Source organism: Centruroides vittatus, unplaced genomic scaffold (assembly GCF_030686945.1).
Source record: "Centruroides vittatus isolate TY-2023 unplaced genomic scaffold, ASM3068694v2 contig_7, whole genome shotgun sequence".
In the NCBI taxonomy this organism is placed as follows: domain Eukaryota; kingdom Metazoa; phylum Arthropoda; class Arachnida; order Scorpiones; family Buthidae; genus Centruroides; species Centruroides vittatus.
In genome coordinates this window covers 2,461,504-2,480,813 of record NW_027122442.1, presented here as the reverse complement: position 1 = coordinate 2,480,813, position 19,310 = coordinate 2,461,504, and the positions used below count along the sequence as shown (strand labels likewise).

The following is a 19,310-nucleotide window of genomic DNA, read 5'->3' as shown; positions in this document are numbered from 1 at the left end:
CGAAACCCACAACTAACTACCAGTATTTGGGATTTTATCCACTTGGCTACTGGAAGGCAATTATTAGAATTAGGAGTGTACCATTCAGAAATAAAAACACCCAAGTTTTTAGATGTGAAAAATTAAATACTTATAGACTTTTCACAGGATAACACTTTCAATTTCATGCAGGCAAGTGCTATATGCTACCTGTTGCAGTAATGACATAGGATGAAAGAGATGCACTATATCATTGTTGCAGTAATTGAGTAAATATAACATCTATTTTTAAAAATTATATCCTTTTTTGTAAGAATTATACTTAGTTTATCAGTTTCTTAATTTTTTGCTAATAAATGGCGCTGTGTGTAAAGCCAGCAAATTGAATGTAAATAGAAATTGATTTTATAGAAATCCAATCAATATTTTGGGGTGAGATGTACAACAATATCTAAGTTAGAAGTATGTGAATATAACTGCTGAGCTTCATAACAATTGGTTAAATGGCATAGGCGTGTATAGCAAACAAACAAACATCCTCATTTATATATATAGTATAGATATTTATGTTCTTTATACATTATTTACTATAATGTTAATTGTTTTTTTTTTTTTTTTTGAAAATTTGTACTTGTTTTTAAATTTAATTTCAAATAATTCTAAATTATAATTTTTTATGAAGATACTGATCTGATTAAACTAAAATATGTAATATATCTTTTTTTTTTATTTTAAGAAGATATACTACTGTTTTTCTATATTTTTCATTTTTTTTACCAAACATATTACATAATAACAGAGACTTTCTTGAAAATCTATATTTATTTATTCCGTACAAAATAAAATGTATTCTGGAAATTGGGTGTTTATGAGTGATGCATATGGGTGACAAAATATTAAGACAAGAACAAGCATTAATAATATGAGCAATTACCGTATTTTATGGACTATAAGACGCTACAGACTATAAGACGCACCTTAATTTTTAAGCAATTTTTAAAAAAAATACCTATAAGACGCACCTGAATTTTGGAGGCAATTTTTCAAAGAAAAAAATGCATCTTATAGTCCGTAAAATACGGTATTTATTGTGACATTGTAAAAAAGCAGGGCTGCAAGTTTTCATCACTATGCTCTCAATTTTAGTAGTGTCTTGCTCCTGTACATAATACTTCTCATGTTACTGGCAATATAGTCTTGCCAGTCATCTATCTACCTCCTTTCAGAAGAAAATATTTGAATCAAAATAATGTGACTTATGGTCCAAACTGGAAGTTTGGTTATAGTTAATGAGGGTCTTCTGCCGTTAACCTTTCCATATCTGGTCTCAACCTTAATCTATCTAACTCTGTTCTCGAGATTAAGGAAGGAGACAGACAGACAGATGCAAGTGGGAATTTATAGGTCTGCAATTTTTGAAAATTGCAGCCCTATTATTGACAAAATCACTCACCACTGTTAATTATCAAAATCAAAACAGGCATTTGATTGCTTTTTGTAATTATTTAAATTTTCCCATCCTCAGTAAACCTGTCTTTAACCTGAGACATTTGGAATTAAAATAATTTTATTTGCACAAATTAAATTTTTTCAGAAGTGATTTTACTTAAATGTATAATAATAACATTAGTGATTTTTATTGTTATATGTGTAAAATCAGACATTATTCATACATTCAGGCATTGTTACACATGTAAAATAGTTATAATTTTTTATAATACCAAAAATAATACAGAATAAATTACAGTAAATGCAGGAAAATAGCAAATGCAGCAAAGAGAGAAATGAAAACAATTTAAAACATAATATGTTAAATAAATTTTTTCCTCTTTCAAAGAAAAAAAACATTTTAAAAATAATTTTTCTTTGCTAATTTAAAATTAATTTGCATTATTAAAGTAAAAAAAAATCAAACCTGTTCTAATTCATCTTGTAATATTTGGACTTTACTTTCCAATTCTATTCTTTCTTCAGTTCTCACATCTGATTCTGCATTAAACTTTAAATTGTTCTTTGTAAATAAAGAAAATTATATACAGATTATGAATGTTTTTATCAAAATATATATTTAAAACATACTTTACATACTTTTTCTAATAATTTTTCTAATTCTTTAATTCTGTTTTTTAACTGATCCCTTTCTAACTTTACAGTCTGTAATTCAATAACTTCTTCTCGTAATCTGTATAACTCATTGTCAATTGCTGAGACCTCCTATGGAGTGATTTAATAACAGTGTAAAATTACTCAATTATTTCAAAAAATTGTTATGCTTGTATTGCTTTGAAATTTCAATTTTCTTTAATTTCAAAATGTTCAATTTATTTTATTTCTTAAACTAAATTTACAATTTCATTAGCATTTAAATCTTTGGTTTATAGTATTTCATATAACTTAATTTTATATTTAAGTAACTATACCCTTACAGAAAACTGTTTTCAAATAAACAAATTTCAATAATATAATATTGATAGCTTTCCATCCAATATAACTACTGTACATCATCACTATACTTTAACACGTTAACTGCCACCTGTAATATGATATTTTCCATTTTTTCAGGCCACAATGAGAAAATTTGATATTTAATATTTTATTATGATATAAATAGAAGGGTCATTATATAACAGTCGGTAGAGTGAAGATTGAAAAAAATATATCAACAATGACTGGCCATCGTATGGCCTGAAACCGGAGACTATAAGACCATGTAATATTTAATATTAATTACTTTATATGTAACAAAAGAAAATAATTAAACTAGTTTTCGATATTTTTTCCTTTTTTTAACAATTCACTATTAAAAAAACACTATTAGATATAAAATAGCTTTTTATTTAAAAAAAACTACGACAGCCGGCCGTCGAACCACTTCGTGAGGCCATACGACGGCCGGCAGTCAGAAACAAACTTCATAGACGTCCGCGAGAGGCCACCACTAGGATGTAAAACAACGTCTTACAAAGCCAGGATAATTTAACCTTGAGTGAAACTACATTGGTTATAGCGATGACGGGCGGTCGGATGGCTCTGTACGGCCCTAATTAGTACGACCACCGGCGCGTCGGATGGCAGTTAACGTGTTAAAAAAATGCAAAAAATTGTGTTACAATTTTCAGGTAAATTCTTTAATTTAGTAAGTAATGATAAATCTATTGGATTGTTAAAAACCTTATGCTAACTTTTTGAATTATTAAGTAAATTAAATTACTTATTTTATATTAAATATCAAAATGAAGACAATATATTCCTTTCTTTTGTATAGTGTTGCATTTAGTTGCTATTGCTAATGTGATTATGGATGTTAAAATAAAAAGAGTTTAACTTTTAATACAATGTTATTGAAAGCTTGTCGATAGCCACGTTTTCAATAACATTTGTTAGATTTAATATATGAAACAAGAACAGGAACAGTATTATAAATAATCAAACTATTTAAGATAAATGCTTTAAAATGAATTTTAAAACTATTATCAAAAGTGTTATCAGTATCCATTAGAGATTTTATTTTATCAATGATGTACAAATATACCTACAGCAGTTCTTTATTTAATATTAAAAAAATTAATTTACTTTATAAATAAATTGTGAATTAAAATTCCTTACTTTATCAATCTGTTCAACATTAGAAAGAGTATTTGACTGTTTCTTTATATTTTCTTCTAAGTTTAAATATTGTTGTTTATAGTAATTTCTTTCTTCTTCTATTAATTTTAAAAGATTATCTTCTGATTTTGTTTGTTTTTCATTTTTATCTGAAGATTTTTTATTCTTTTTCACTGTAGTTTTTGATATTTCTGTATTATTCTATTACGACAAATAAAATTATAACAATGTAATTATTTTAAAATAATGTAGTTAAATATATTGTATTATAAAAATAAATATACATTTTTATATTGTTGAATATTTTGTAAAGCAATAACTTCTTCTTTGTAATGATCTCTCTGAGCTTCTAAGATAGAGATTAACTGCAACAAGTGATCTGAAGAATACCTCTGACAGATATCATCCACATTTTTATGACTGAGTCGACCAATTTCCAAAACTAAATCTTTTTCTGTATGTTGTAAAATAATTAAACTAAATATTTCGTAAATAACAGTATATTTCTAAAATATTTTACATGTAAAAAATTACCATTTGAAGACATAGAATTTAGTTTTTTCTGGAGCTCTTCTTTTTCTTGTTCTAATTCTTTAATCAATTTTTCTAAATTTATTTGTTCTAAATCCTTACTTTTCAAAAGCATAATTAGATTTTGATTTTCTTTCTCCAATTCATTATATTTCTTTAATAAATTTTAATAATTTTTTCAGATTAGTATTTTATATAAGTACTTAAAAATATAAAATTTATATTACAAATCAGTACTTACTTTTATTATTTCATCATATTTTGAACTCATTCCACACGATTTTTGTTTCTATAATAATGTTATAATTGAGTAAAAGAAAACAATTATTATAATATAAATAAAATATAATAAATATTTTCTTAATTTTAGTTTATTCTTCTCATTGGAACTTGAATATTTATTAATAAAATACTGTAACTAAATTTTTATGAAATATAAATAACAATGCTGCCTTAAATTAATATTCTCTTCTAATTGATATAGTTTTTTCTTTCTATTCAGATGGAAAAAAATGCAAGAAAATATGAAAATCATATTAAATTATGAAATATTTATTACAAAAAAACTTTTTTATTCAAAATTTTAAATGTTAGATTCTTAAATTTTTGCTATAATAAATAAAAATAATAAAATCTTAATATTTCATACTTGAATTACTTTTTTTGGTTGAAGTTTTAGCTTGTTATTTGAATTGTTATTGGAAAAATGAAACTTAGTAGATTCTTCATATTTCACTAAACTTGCTTTCCAGTTCAGAATTTTGTTTTTGTAAACATTCTATCTGTTAAAGTTATATAGTTTTGTTTAAATAAAATATTACTCTTTATAGTATTTTACCATAAAATAATGAAAAAAACTATTATAAAATAAATAAATTCTAAAATTATTTACATACAACTTAATTAATCTAAAATCTAAAATAGTTTTGATTTTCCAAATTCAAATTTATTAAGTCAATAATAATAAAACATCAAACACAGTAAAATCTCATTAAGTTGAAGTTTTAAGGAGTAAAAGAGTCCTGACTTTGAGTTAAAGAGTTTCAAGTTAACGAGTTTAATATCAGATTTTCTTGAATTTTTCTGTGGCTATAAATTTCCTGTTATAAAGAATCTGATCACAGAATGATTACAAAATTGTACACAGTTTTTGGTACTTTTGAGGGCATTGTCAAGGCATTTTCTTGTGTTCTAATCAGAATATAACATACTGCACCAAACACAATACCATGTCATTACAACCTCACAGCTGTAATGACATGGTATTGTGTTTAATTGTGTTTGGCATGGAGCCATAGTGTTTGTTTATCTTAAATTGTCTATATTCATATGTACTACAAGAGAAAATAAAGATCACAGACCTATCAAAGAGCAGAGAGTACATAGGAAAATATGTCTGAATTAATAGTATCAGCAATTTTGACTTAATTAGATCATATTATATGGAAAACCCTACATACTATGCCCTGAACTTGTTGACAGCAAGTTGATATGACTTTGTGTTAAGGCAGTTTGACTTAGCAAGGGTTTACTATAGTGGATTACACAGTTCATCTTGTATACAGGTATTGCCTACTTTACAAAAATTTACTTTACATCATTTTGTTTTTATAAAAAATTTATATTTATATCTGTTTATGCTAACCGAAACAAATCTGAAGAGGATTTTCACTTTTACAAAAAAAAAGGTGAAATGCAAAAATAGTGTTATATAATAGTGCAAAAATAGCTAAGATAATTTAAATGTTAAAATATTTTTCTTTAAATAATACAAAAATCAATGCAATATTAATAAAATAAACAATAGATTTATGAATAAAATAAGAAAAGACTAATTATAATATTTTGAAGAATAAAACAATAACTCCAAGTAGTTTTTAAAAATTTATCATTCATTAGTTGTTTAAGATTTGCATTTCTACACACTTCTTATTCAGTAGATATGTAAAACAGGTTTCATAAATGTTTGATTTGTCTATAATTTTTTTTTTTATAAAAGTTATGGAAATCATTTCAGATTTTTAAAACTTAAAACTAATCTCATCAACTAAAAAATTTATTCAGACTTTAAATGATTTATTTTATTTGTATGATTTATTTTATATTAAATAAAAATATACAATAATTTTTAATCTCATTATCATTTTTGACTGATATTAATGTTGATTTGTGTATCAAACTTAAAATACACATAACAAATAGAAATTTCTGCTGATTAAGATTATTCAAGTTTCAAATAACTAATATTTATATTTAAAATAAATCTGTATGACAACTGTAAAAATTATCATTAAAGATAAATTGGAAGCATACTAACCTTATGAAGATAATGATCTGTCACTGATAGAAATGCATTACAGAAGTAAATATGTTTAGAAAAACTACATTTTTCTAATGTTAGGAATAATTATTCTATTCTATATTTAGTTAAAATTAAAAAGCATATAACTGTATTTTTCTCATACAAAATAATTAAGATATAATTCTGTTAATGTCAATCATTTTTGTGGTTATAGAAATAGATAAATCACAAACAATTTTATAAAAATATTCCTACCTTACACAATAGAGTTAAAAAATTTTAAATACAAGCATTTATTTCTTAATACAAAACTCCATTATTTAATATATTATGTCTCCTATCATTAATTAATGTAGCTTTGATAATTAATGCTTTGTTTACTTTAATCAGAATAAAGTGCTTGTTATAATTGAAAGTACTTGTAATATTTAAATTGAAATACATTCTGTTTAGCCATTAACATGCATTATAACATATCAATGGAAATGGCACTTACCACCTTTTACTCCTGAACCATTATATAACAAAATGAGTTTTCATTGTTCTTATATAAGTTCAAAAATCATGTAATATTTGTTATTTATGTATTTATTATATCCTGTTCCAATCATTAAAAGATACAAAATCAATAAAATTTTTATATAATTTCATGAACATATTTTCATGCATATAACCAGTGGGTTATCAAATTGACTTATAAGACAATTTGAAAGTGTGCTAGTCATGTGAGTGCATGCCAAGTTAAACTGCAATTACAAACTATACCTATAAAACAATGGGTGTTCCCATAGCCATGAGGTATACAGTGAAAGAGGTTATGCAAAAGTTTTATTTTTATCCAAGCAATTTCTGTGAGTTATATGCTACCAAAGGTTACATGCATGAATAATACAGTAATTCTGATTATACATAAATCTTTTTAGTGTTTTTACATACATATACACACTAAAAAGATATATATATATAAATTTTAGATTTCTATATTAACTAAAAAATTAATAGGCCTATATAATATTTAATAAGCATATATTCTGATATTTAAAGAATTTTACCTGCATGTGCAGACTAGTGACTAAATTATCATTTGCAATATGTTTGGCTTCAGAAACAATAGCATCAATGGGACGACCACCATCAAGCATTTGCTTTAAACGAATTATTTCCTTATTTCTTGATCCTATCTACAACATAATATCTACATTGTTTTCTAAATTATAGAAATATTTTCACTTTACTTTTTCTAAAATTCCTCAAAATTATGTAGCTTAGCAATCACACTTCTAACAAATAGAAAAATGCATACTTGTTTCTGAAGATCAATTAAAGCTTCCTCAGCTTCTTCCAATGTATTTAGAATCTTTTTGTTATCTTCTTCTAATTGAATTATGCGATTGTCGGCTTAATTTTAACATATCGATGATGTATATATCTTGGGTCTGTTCATAAACATTGTTTAATATTTCAGATGGCACAGCAGGAGGAAGAAGAGTATCTATTTCCATTTTCTGACGTCTAAACTGTGCTTGTTTCTTGACATCTAAAAAATGATGATAATAATGATGATAATATTAATAATACAGTAAAAATATATTTTAATCTTTTTCTTTTTTTATCTCATATTCTGTTTAAGAAGTAATTCTTATAGACAAAAATATTTATTTGCAATTTTGTCATACTAAATAAACAATCTAATTTTTTAAAATCATTTTCTTCAAAACACATTTAATCTACGTGTAACAAAAACTGGATAAAATTAGATTTTATCTAGTTTTTGTTACATATACTTCCTCAATACTGTAAAAATCATAAAGTATATACAAATTTAGTTAATATCAGGTCAGTCCATAAGCTCATGCATATTTTTATCTACAAAAAAAGCAGCAAAAAATTTTAATTAAATTTTATTTTAACCTATAATGTATTCACCATTATTTTGTACAATTTCTTGCCATCTTGATGGTAGCTTTTTAATCCCGTCTTCGTAAAATGATTTCAGTTTTGAATCAAAATATTCAGAAATAGCCTTTTTTACATTGTTCTCATCCTCAAAAGTTTTCCCTTTTAAAAAATTCTGCTAACTGCGAGAAAGATGATAATCACTGGGAGCAATATCTGGCGAATATGGTGGATGAGGTAAAATTTTCCAGTTGTAGCTTTCAAGTTTCTGTACAGTTATTTTTGCAGCGTGTGGTCTGGCATTGTCATGCTGCAAGAGAACCTGCTTTCTGTTCACTAATGACAGTCGATTTTTTTTCAATTTTTCATTTAAACGCTCTAATTGCTCACAATACATTTGAGCTGTAATTGTTTGATTAGGTTCTAACAGCTCAAAGTGAATTACACCTGACATATCCCAGACAAAAGAATTTTTTTTGGATGCAACCCACCTTTTGCAGTCAGTTTTGGCTGCTTGTCGCGATCTATCCATTGTCTTTTTCTCGTCACATTATTATAGAGGATCCATTTTTCATCTCCAGTAACCAGCCTATCAAGAAAAGGTTCTAAAGCAATATGGGATAAAAGAGACGTGCAAATGTTTACACGTTGTTGTCGGTTAGCTATTGACAATTCATGTGGTATCCATTTTCCTAGCTTTGAAACTTTTCCAATTTGTTATAGGTGTCTATGAACAGTTCCATGGGATGAATTTAAACATTCCGCAATTTCATCAACTGTTAAAGATGGTTCTGCTTCAACTAGTGCAGAGAGAGCATCATCATCAAAGTCAACGGGTCTTCCAGTATGAGCCTTATCCTCCACACTAAAATCATTGTTTCTAAATCTTTCAAACCACTTCTGTGTAGTCCTTGCACTAATTACAATTTGATTATGTACAGTATTTATTTTTTTGGCTGCATTTGTAGCATTCTCACCACTTAAAAATAAAAAGTATAAAACATGTCTTTTGTATTCGTGGGTTACTTCCATTTTAACGAAAATAAACAACTGAAATGTTCACAATTCTGAACAGTATTACATGAATGAGATCCAATTTAACACTTCAGTGTAAAAATTATCACATTAGACTGACATTTTTAACAGCAAAACAAGATTTTTCTCAAGGTCATAAAAATGCCATGGACTTATGGACTGACCTGATATTTAATTAGGGAATAAAAATTACATTTATAGTATGCAGAATCTAATTACATTACAATCAAAATTACTTGTAGCATAAATTATATCCAATTTTGATACTGTCAAAAATTATAAAATCCATTCATATCAGATTAAGTTGTTCTTTATATTTTTTCATATTACTATGAGTAAAACTGAGTAATTTATAAACGTATATGCAGTTTTAATTTATATATATTTATAATAATAAAATCAAATTATGTAATGAATTTCTAACAAAATAACTGGATTTAATAGGGATTTACTTATATATATATATATATACAGTATAGCATCAATTATCCGACTTAATTGGGGACTGGGGTTGGTCGGATAACCAAAAAGTATGAAAAAATACATTATTAGTATAGTGTATTAGGCCTGGTTTAAATACTAGCCTCCCTTTCATGGTCGAGCCAGTGCTGCCAGCTAAAACATGCAAAAATTTAACAGAAATAATATTAAAGTAGCCAAGACATAACCAAATATTGTAGCGCCACATCACTAGTGGACATTTGAATTTGCCGACTAGAACACGGTCGGTTAACCAATAAGTCGGTTAATCGGGGGTCGGATAATAAATGCTCTACTGTATATTATATTTATTATTTATTTCAATCCAAATAAAATTTTTAAAAAAGCTGTTATATTTCCAATTTTTGTCTTTTTTAATTAATTTTTATAGCATAATTATGAAAACTGAAAATTTTATTTCAAGAACACATCAGAAATGAAAAAATAAGCAAATGTATGAATTCTAACAGATATATTAAAAACAAATTAAACTCAAAAAGCTGTTCATACTTAACAGCTTTTAACAGAAATTTGAATAATAATAATAATAATAATAATATATATATATATTATTATTATTATTCAAATACAGTAGAGCGTCGATAAGTGGAACGTCGGTAAGTGGAATGGCCGGAAAGTGGAACGATTTTCAGTCGGACTGTGTCGTGCTGAATCGAATGTTTTTGATACTAAATTTACTTCTAAAGTATAATTTGCATGTTTTTTATATTCTTTAATATATTTATTTTGTTTGTACAAAATGCAGAAATAATTTTTAACGATACGATAGCCTCGATGATTATTATAAAAATTTTCGTTAGGCTTAAAATCGACGAAAATTCAACACGAAGCGACACGCAACGGAGAAAAATTCAACAGGAAGTGATACACAACGGAGAAAAATTTGAACATCAGACAGGTTAATGTATTTTTTCGTACAAAGTCGGAAACTGCAACAAATCATTAACTGGAAGGACCCCAGTCCCCAATTGGTTCCACTTTTCGACGCTCTACTGTATATATATATATTCAAATATATATATATATAAAAAACAGATTTAAGTTGATCAATAATTCTTTGATGAATTTTTTTCCTCCTCAAAATATTTTCAATTTTTAAAATTTTAATTATTTTTAAGATTTTACCTGTTAATTCAAATTTTATTGTTTTAGTATTAATTTCAGCAGCAATAACAGAACAGTGAAATTTGTATCAGTGAAGCTGTATTGAATTATTATTTTTCTAATATTCAATAAATAATATAAAATTACAAAATATCACTTTTTAATACAAAATTTGAGTTTTTGATTTATTAAAGAGTAATAAACATCTAATATATAAGCAGAAAATAAATAAGATCATTTAGAGAGATAATGATATATTCTCTGATTTTTCTAGTATCAGTTATTCAGTATATAAATATAAATGTAAGAAAATTAGAAATCGAAGTTTATGACTATACAAAAATATATACATTTTTGAGTCTATCTTTTTATCCATTTAACACCAACAGGTGAGAAAATTGTACTTTTGTTTTTAATGTGAAAACATCAGATCCTCCAGTAAAAAACTGATGTTTGATATCGTTTTTAACTATGTGAATTTTTATTTATTGTCATTGGTCTTTTTAAAGAAGTTTTCTTCAAGCTGTTGTAATTGTTACTTCTGTGGTTGGTGTTAAATGAATAAAAAGATAGACTCAAAAATGTATATATTTTTGTATAGTCATAAACTTCAATATAGAAGATATCCAGAGTTATCATGTAAAATTAGGAATGTAAAAAAATGAAACTTTTAATATTGAAATTTCTTTTTTCTTTTATTAGAGTACAGTAAACAAGAATTTATTTGGTGGAAAAAATTTCTACATGAATATTTCTTGTTATGTAATAAAATATATCTTGTCTATAAGGAAAATAATAATCTAAGAAACCTGCATTTAGCAAAAAGAAAATGTAAATTTTATAAAAAATAATTTGTAAATATTTAAAAAACAAAAAATAAAATGAAATTGTTACTTTTAACTTGAACAGTTGCTTGAAGATTTTTTTCTTGAAATAATAAAAGTTGTTCAGCTTTTTGTTGAGACTCTCTCTCAAGAGCTTTTAGTTTATGATAATATTGTGTATTAAGAAATCTTAAGTCAGCATTTTCATGTTCCAATTTTCTCAAATTTGTTTTAAGATCTGCAACAATAAATTTTATAATCTTTGAAATAAAAATATTTTTATTATTTTATTTTTTTTCTAAAAATAGAATATACAGAATAAAATAAATTTCTTAATTTAAAAGACTATATATTATTTTTATTTTTATCTGAATACATGTTCAATTTTACAGAAATAAGATACAGTACATCCTTGATTTACATGGATTTATAGATAAGCAATTACAATACTTCAATTTATAATAAGCAATGCTAGCTACCAAGTGCTACTTTGTACATATATAACAGACAGTATTAGTTTATAGCTAATGTCAGCAAATGCTGTCATCACTAGTTTGTCTGTTTCTACCTAGAGTGTAAATTGTGTCATGTTAGTTAAACTCAAAGTTCTTATTGTAACCTACATAATACAAATGTTTTGTGCATTTACGTACTTGATAGGATATTAAATAAAAATTTATTTTCTTAATGTTTTCTTCTCATAACCAGAAGCTGTTTAGCCTTAATTATTCTTTGAAATTAATATATACAGTAGAGAGTCGTTAATCGGAACCCCGGTAATTGGAATGATTTTCAGTCGGACTGTGTCGTGCCAAATCGAACATTTTTGATGCTAGATTTACTTCTAAAGTATAATTTTCATGTTTTTATATTCTTCAATATATTTATTTTGTTTGTACAAAATAAAGAAATCATTTTTAACAATACAATAGCCTTGATTATTATTATAAAAATTTTCGTTAGGCTTAAAATCGACGAAAATTCAACGCGAAGCGACATGCAACGAAGAAAAATTTTAACATCGGATAGGTTAAAATATTTTTTCTTACATAATCGGTAATCCAAACAAATCACTAATCTGAACAACCCCAGTCCCCAATTGATTCCAATTTCGACTCTCTACTGTATGTTAAAAATATGTTGTATTTAAGCATAATTCAACTTACATTGTTTTTCAATTTGCACAGAAATTTTTGGACTGAATTAACTCTAAGTCAAGAATTTATTGTACAACTTTTTAGATTACATGTAACTCATGCAACTTCATGAAGTTTAATAACTTTTTATTTATGAAAATATTGATACTTAGATTTTTATATTTTATTATTATTCTTTAAATTGAAGTTATTTGCAGTTTCTTACCTATAACAGAAAAAGCAAATATGCTTAAATAACTTCAGGAATCTCTACAATCAGTTAATATTTCTTTCTGTCGAAAAGGATTTTTAATAGGGTTATTAAAAGTTAATCTGTTTGTTTCTCTTGAATCAAACAGAATCTTGAATTTCCAATTTATTTAAAGAAAAAAATTTAACATAGATTAGAATTTTCCAAACTGGAGTCTGCAGACCAGTTCTAAAGGGTCCACAAAAATGTTCAGAAAGTATCAAGGAATATGTATTTACATTAAAAATTGCTGGGACGAATTGAATGTAATTATTAGTTTTTAAGAATTGTGTGTGCTACCGCTAGAGGACTCTAACTTTTTTACATTGGATGGCGGACAGTAGCCTCCAATAAAAGGTCAGTTCCGCCATAGACTTGTTATTGCTTCTAAAAAAGCACATGAAGGGACCAAAAGGATATGGACTAATGTATATGTATAGTCTTGTAAGAAATAGATTCTTTTCCTAAATATGTATTTAGTTCGTAAAATCATACTGATAGAATCATAGTAAGCATTTTATTTTATTTAGTAAGCAAATTATTTTTATTTAATTTTGTATAAAATTTATCATTAAGTTGATAAAATATCAATAAAAAATACAAACAAAGTTGATTTGACTAAGCAGAGTTCAGATTAGCATAACATGAATTAGTGAGTGTGCATACAATAGCTCTAAAACTTATCAACAACAGATATCATAACACTAAAAATTTTAAAGGAAATTATACTGTTCTTTGTTTATAAACAAAGTATATATTTACCTTTTACTGTCTCTTCAAATTTTTCATTTTGATGAAGTATATGAATATTAAGTTCATTATTTTTTTTCACTAATTTTGCATTTTCTGCTTGGAAGGGTTCAAGTTGCTTTTCAAATGTTTTCTTTTCCTTCATCAAATATTAGTATAAATAAATTTATAATCTAAAATTAAATTTATAATTATCATCAAATATATATATATATATATATATATATATAGTATAAAACTATTAATGGATTACTCAGTATGATACAAATATACTAAGTCAACAAAAATATAAATTCATTAATTATAATTTTGTAATTTGATTATAAATGCTTTTAATCTGTTCAAATATATTTTCACACATTGTTCACTTTTACAAATTTAAAATACACTACAAAACTGCAGTCAATGAATACGAGATTTTATTTTTCCTACATTGTCATTTCATCAAATTACATGTAATACTCAAATTAAAAAATAAAACATAAAATAATTCATCAACATACAAATAATTTTCAATATATATATATATATATAAATTATATAATACAGAATAAAGGATTAACATAAACAGATTATAAATTTTTGATTTCTGTTTGTTATTCTCAAACTTAGACAAAATATGTAGATCTAGTAATGAATAATAATGATGATGATAATGATAATAATAATATGCAGGGGTGAGTCTAAATGACATGAGCAATTAAAAACATTTATTGAACAAGAACTTCAGATCAATCAAAATTTTATGGTAAAGGCAGTACATAAACTTTATCCTTCACATTCCCTCAGAAAAAAATCTAGAGGTATGAGTGCACAGGCCACTGTATGACACATTTAGCTTATCAATCTGCCAGGAAGTTGGATGTTCAAAAAAGATATAACTTCATGATGAATGTACATACCATAAAAGTCTTGTTTCAAATACTGCATTTTCCTATTGCTAATAATTTCTATATAAAAATATTCAGAAATTGCTCGTCATATTGATTCATCCTGTATATACTGTATTTATTCTAATAAACAGCATGCTGTCTATGACTTCATCTTTCAATTGCCCTGTTTATTTGAATATAGTTACTATTATTTGAGGGCAACTATTAATGGCATAAGTCCAGTAACTTTTTCATTTTATTATTATTCAAACAACATAATGCACACATTATTTCAACATATTGTAAGAGTAGCAATGCTGAACAAAATTTTTACAATTTTTCATTTTACAATATTTATCTTCTTTCAATAGTTAGTGTGCTTACTATTAGACAGTGCTGTTTATAATTTTTTTATTTTGTAGATGTGCTGATTATTAGAATAAATGTAGTATTTGATTATGTTAATATTTTAAATAACATTAGATATATTCATGGATTTAACTGCTGTAAATTTTACATTTAATTCTAATGCATTATCAATAAATTTTAAAATTTTAAACCTCTGTTTATCTTATGTTATGTATCGGAACTATAACAAACCTTCACTAAAATAAAGCAATATTTATTTTCATTATAATTAATTAAATCTTTTTTGAAATATTTCTGATATATGACGAGCAATTTCTGAATTATAATTAATTAAATCTTTTTTGAAATATTTACATGAATTTAAAATAGATCACATTGCTTATCAAAACAATGAATATACTTATTTATTTTTGAAACTCTGTTTTAAATTTCTTTTTTCTTCTCATAACAGAAATAAATGCATTCTAATTAACTTTCAAAAATTGATTTTCAACAATTTATTAATTTTTATACATTGTTTTCTAATATTTTTTCTGTTATTCAAATACTTATAAAACAAACAAATAATATTTATTGTTTATCAGTATTTAAATGATTAATATATAAATATAATTATCAAGTGTTCACAAAATTACCCATAAATTATAAAATTTATGGTAAGGTTGAGTTTTGCAGCAATTAATTTGTGTGTAAATTTTTAAAACTGTGACATTAAATCTTAGGATTTTTTTAATGTATTAGTATTACTATTATTAATGGAAATTCATTCTTAAAGGATAACATATTTCTATTTTTTTATTAATAATTAAAATTTTATTACTCTAATTGGAAAAAATAATTGCTATAACATAAATAAATATAAAAATGTAAATCTATATAAATGAAACAAAATATTTGTTTATTTGCATAGAACGCAAGAATTACAGTATATACCACAAAGGTTATGAAATAAGTAACATTTGTAACAGTATTATGTATGACTTCATATAATATTAGAAATAAATACACAATACTAAAGATAGCACAATGAGCATCATTTAGTATGAAATTATGTAATTATGAATTTTCAAAATCATTAAAAATTTAAATTCCTTTACTATATTATATTACTGAATCTATTACTGTGAATTCCTGTAATTTATTAAAATTTCTTTTTAAATTATTTTTTTTCAACATTAAATGATAAAACAACTTATGTTGTCATGGATCAAAGTTATAATAAATCCTCAGCAGTATTTCAGATATTTGTCATTAATAGAACATGGACTGATAGTTATTAAATAGTCAACCCACTTGTAATTTTCAACTTGTATGTTTTTGCAATAAAAATAATAATAAATGTAGTTGCTAATTCATTAAGAATAAATAAATGCATTTGTGGGAATAAAAAATATATGGGAAAAATATATAAGAAATGCATTATTCTATTTTTCATAGTTTTAAAAATGTAAATCTAATAAATACAAACTTAACATATGTATAAAATTTCATACAATTATTAGCTAGTAGTATATTTCAATATTTTTTTATTTGTTAAATTTATCATTAAATTCAATGATTCATATTGGGTATATATAAATAAGCACTATACATATAATTAGGCTTACCATAATATTTTTTTCTCAAATCAGGACAATTTTGAGAAAATACTCACAACAGAAAATAAAGCCTACTAGGATAAGTACCTATGATTGAAAAGGCTATATAAAAAGTTGTTAACAAAAAACAAGTTAAAAGCAATTTTTAATAACTCAATTGAACATACCTTATTATTAAGAACTTATTAATATTTACAAGTGTAAACTTTCTTTAAAAATTCTTTTCACTTAAATCGGTACCTTTAAAACAGTGATTCTCAAAGTGGGGGTCGTGAAAAATATTTGGGGGTCGCTGAAAAATTGATGCCAGATCAATTTTTTCAAATATTTTATAAATTTACTATGGATTCATGTTTAGAAATAATAGAAATAAAAAATATATAAAATAATTTTTACTTAAATAAATTGCACATATAAACAATAAAAATAATATAAATATTTAAATACGAGCCTAACCCCCTCCCTCCGGGATGCTTTTTGACACATACTTATTCTTCGAAGGTCCTTTGAAATTTTTAAGTGCAGAAGGGGGGTTGCGGTCCAAAAAGTTTGAGAAACACTGCTTTAAAATATGACAATATATTTAAGGAAGTTCCTATTGCTACTAGGTTTGCCTTGTTTCCCACATTTCAAGTGATTTTTAATGTCCGAACACCCACCATGAGTTACTGAAAATTCTAAAAAGCGCAGTTCATTTTTCACTTTGTCAATATGATCACAGACTTTTTCAAAAACAGATAATCCTTTTTTCAATCAGTACACACACAGTTTTTTTGGACTTTTGGAGATTAAATTAATGTACAATACAAAATAATCGCAAATGCCAACTAGCAATTTGAACTCGACTAAGATAGGACATGTGCAAAAATAATGTTGCCAGTGTAAGTGTTGTCAATTCTAATTGAAACAAAATATCTAAAAAAATGAAATAAAAATATCTGGATCTCAGAGGCTACATACTATTATAAATTCTGTAAAAAATATCTGGATGAAAAAATAAAACATCTAAATTCATTAGGCCATATGCTATAAAGTATGGAGGAAAACATCTAGACAACATACTTTAAAAACACTTAGATCTAGATACAAAATATTTAGATTGGCAACAGTGAGTGTAACAGAAGGCATTATTTAGTTGCCAAATCACCATTTTACCAAGGCTACGCTATTTTTACTTCTTGTATATTCGACGCTTTTAAAATTTAACCTAATAACTGAGACAAAATGACAAACCAAACTGGCCGGATGCTGGGACCACATCATCAAACCAGGACATCTGGTAAGCCTACATATAATCAATATTCAGCAAGAAACAGAGTAAACCAAGAAATTACACCTATTCCGAGTAATTCTTCTATTTGAACTGTTAGTAACTGCATTCAAACTGCAAAGGTCTTTTAGTCCAATGATAACCATTCAACACAGGTAAAAACATTTGCTTTTATCTAGATTTTCATAATTTCTTGCTGGATACTTTTATGTATAGTACTTATCAGCTGTCCATAAATGACATCCACACTAGAAGGGGGGAGGGGTTGAACTTCAATGGACATCCATTTTATTTCATTAAATTTTATACAGTTTATGTATTTTACTATTCACAAAACGATAAAGGTTTTAAGGGGTTGAGTTTTGTTGGACATCTGAAAATGGGAGGAGGTTACGGAAACTTAGACAACAAGGGGGAGAGGAAGTAGAAAAATGCAGATATAATTTACGGACAGCCCCTTATTTATTATTAAATTGAAAATAAAATATATATGTTTATAACTACCTCTTCCAATATATTTTTCTGTTCTTTATAATTATGCAATCCTTCTGTAGCATGTAATAAATCTGTTAAAATCTTTTCCACAAGCAAAGCCGATTCTAATCCCAAAGGCTGAAGATAACCCATTTGATCAAGTTTCTTCCTCAAATGTCCAAATTTATTCTCTGCAGATGTCAGAGTATTCATCCTTAAACTCATCTAAATATAAAAATGAAAAAATTATTTTATAAATAACATTTAAACACAAACACTTATAAATGTATCAAGAAATCTAATTTATAAAATGGAAAATATAAAAGTACCTTATAAACGGCATATCAAACTTATTTTTGAATATAATTAAGTCAAAACATGTTCTAATAGATCTTGATCGTTATTTTCTTGTTTTGGTGTAAAATAAATACTCAATTTAAATTAATTTTAATAACAACAACCGAATGTTTTGAGTAAACCGCCATTTTACTCAAAAAGTTGAACGACTTCAAACAAAGCTTATCCCTCTAGCGGCTAAAAATAAACTTTTTTTTAAATAATTAAATAACTTGTAAAAACACAAGAAGTTTAATGAAAATGAATTTTTGTAGTAATATTTTTAAATTAAAATGATAATTTATCTTTCGTTGCCTTCCATAACTTTGTTTTTAACTCTTTCCGCCCTGTGGGCACTAAGAGGACCTCTTTAAGCAAGTCCATTATGGGTTCGGCCAGGGTCATAATGGGGCAGCCGGGTGGTGAGGGACGGGACCCGACATATCAAAATGGACCACCTCTGAAAAATTTCCGGGG

At 25.6% G+C, this 19,310-nt stretch overlaps 1 protein-coding gene across 1 annotated transcript in view; it reads right to left on the bottom strand.

Moving 5' to 3' along the window:
* The window catches only part of LOC136980408 (centrosomal protein of 135 kDa-like), a 56,673-nt gene extending 37,657 nt beyond the window's left edge, over positions 1 to 19,016 (bottom strand). The window contains 14 exon segments of the mRNA XM_067276514.1: positions 1,895 to 1,990; positions 2,068 to 2,193; positions 3,586 to 3,786; positions 3,870 to 4,039; positions 4,120 to 4,270; positions 4,358 to 4,405; positions 4,766 to 4,894; positions 7,471 to 7,599; positions 7,722 to 7,817; positions 7,819 to 7,955; positions 11,849 to 12,016; positions 13,927 to 14,053; positions 18,528 to 18,722; positions 18,827 to 19,016. Of these exon segments, the coding sequence (XP_067132615.1) occupies positions 1,895 to 1,990; positions 2,068 to 2,193; positions 3,586 to 3,786; positions 3,870 to 4,039; positions 4,120 to 4,270; positions 4,358 to 4,405; positions 4,766 to 4,894; positions 7,471 to 7,599; positions 7,722 to 7,817; positions 7,819 to 7,955; positions 11,849 to 12,016; positions 13,927 to 14,053; positions 18,528 to 18,722 (1,773 nt within the window). The 5' untranslated portion in view covers positions 18,827 to 19,016.
* Positions 19,017 to 19,310: the final 294 nt, after the last annotated feature.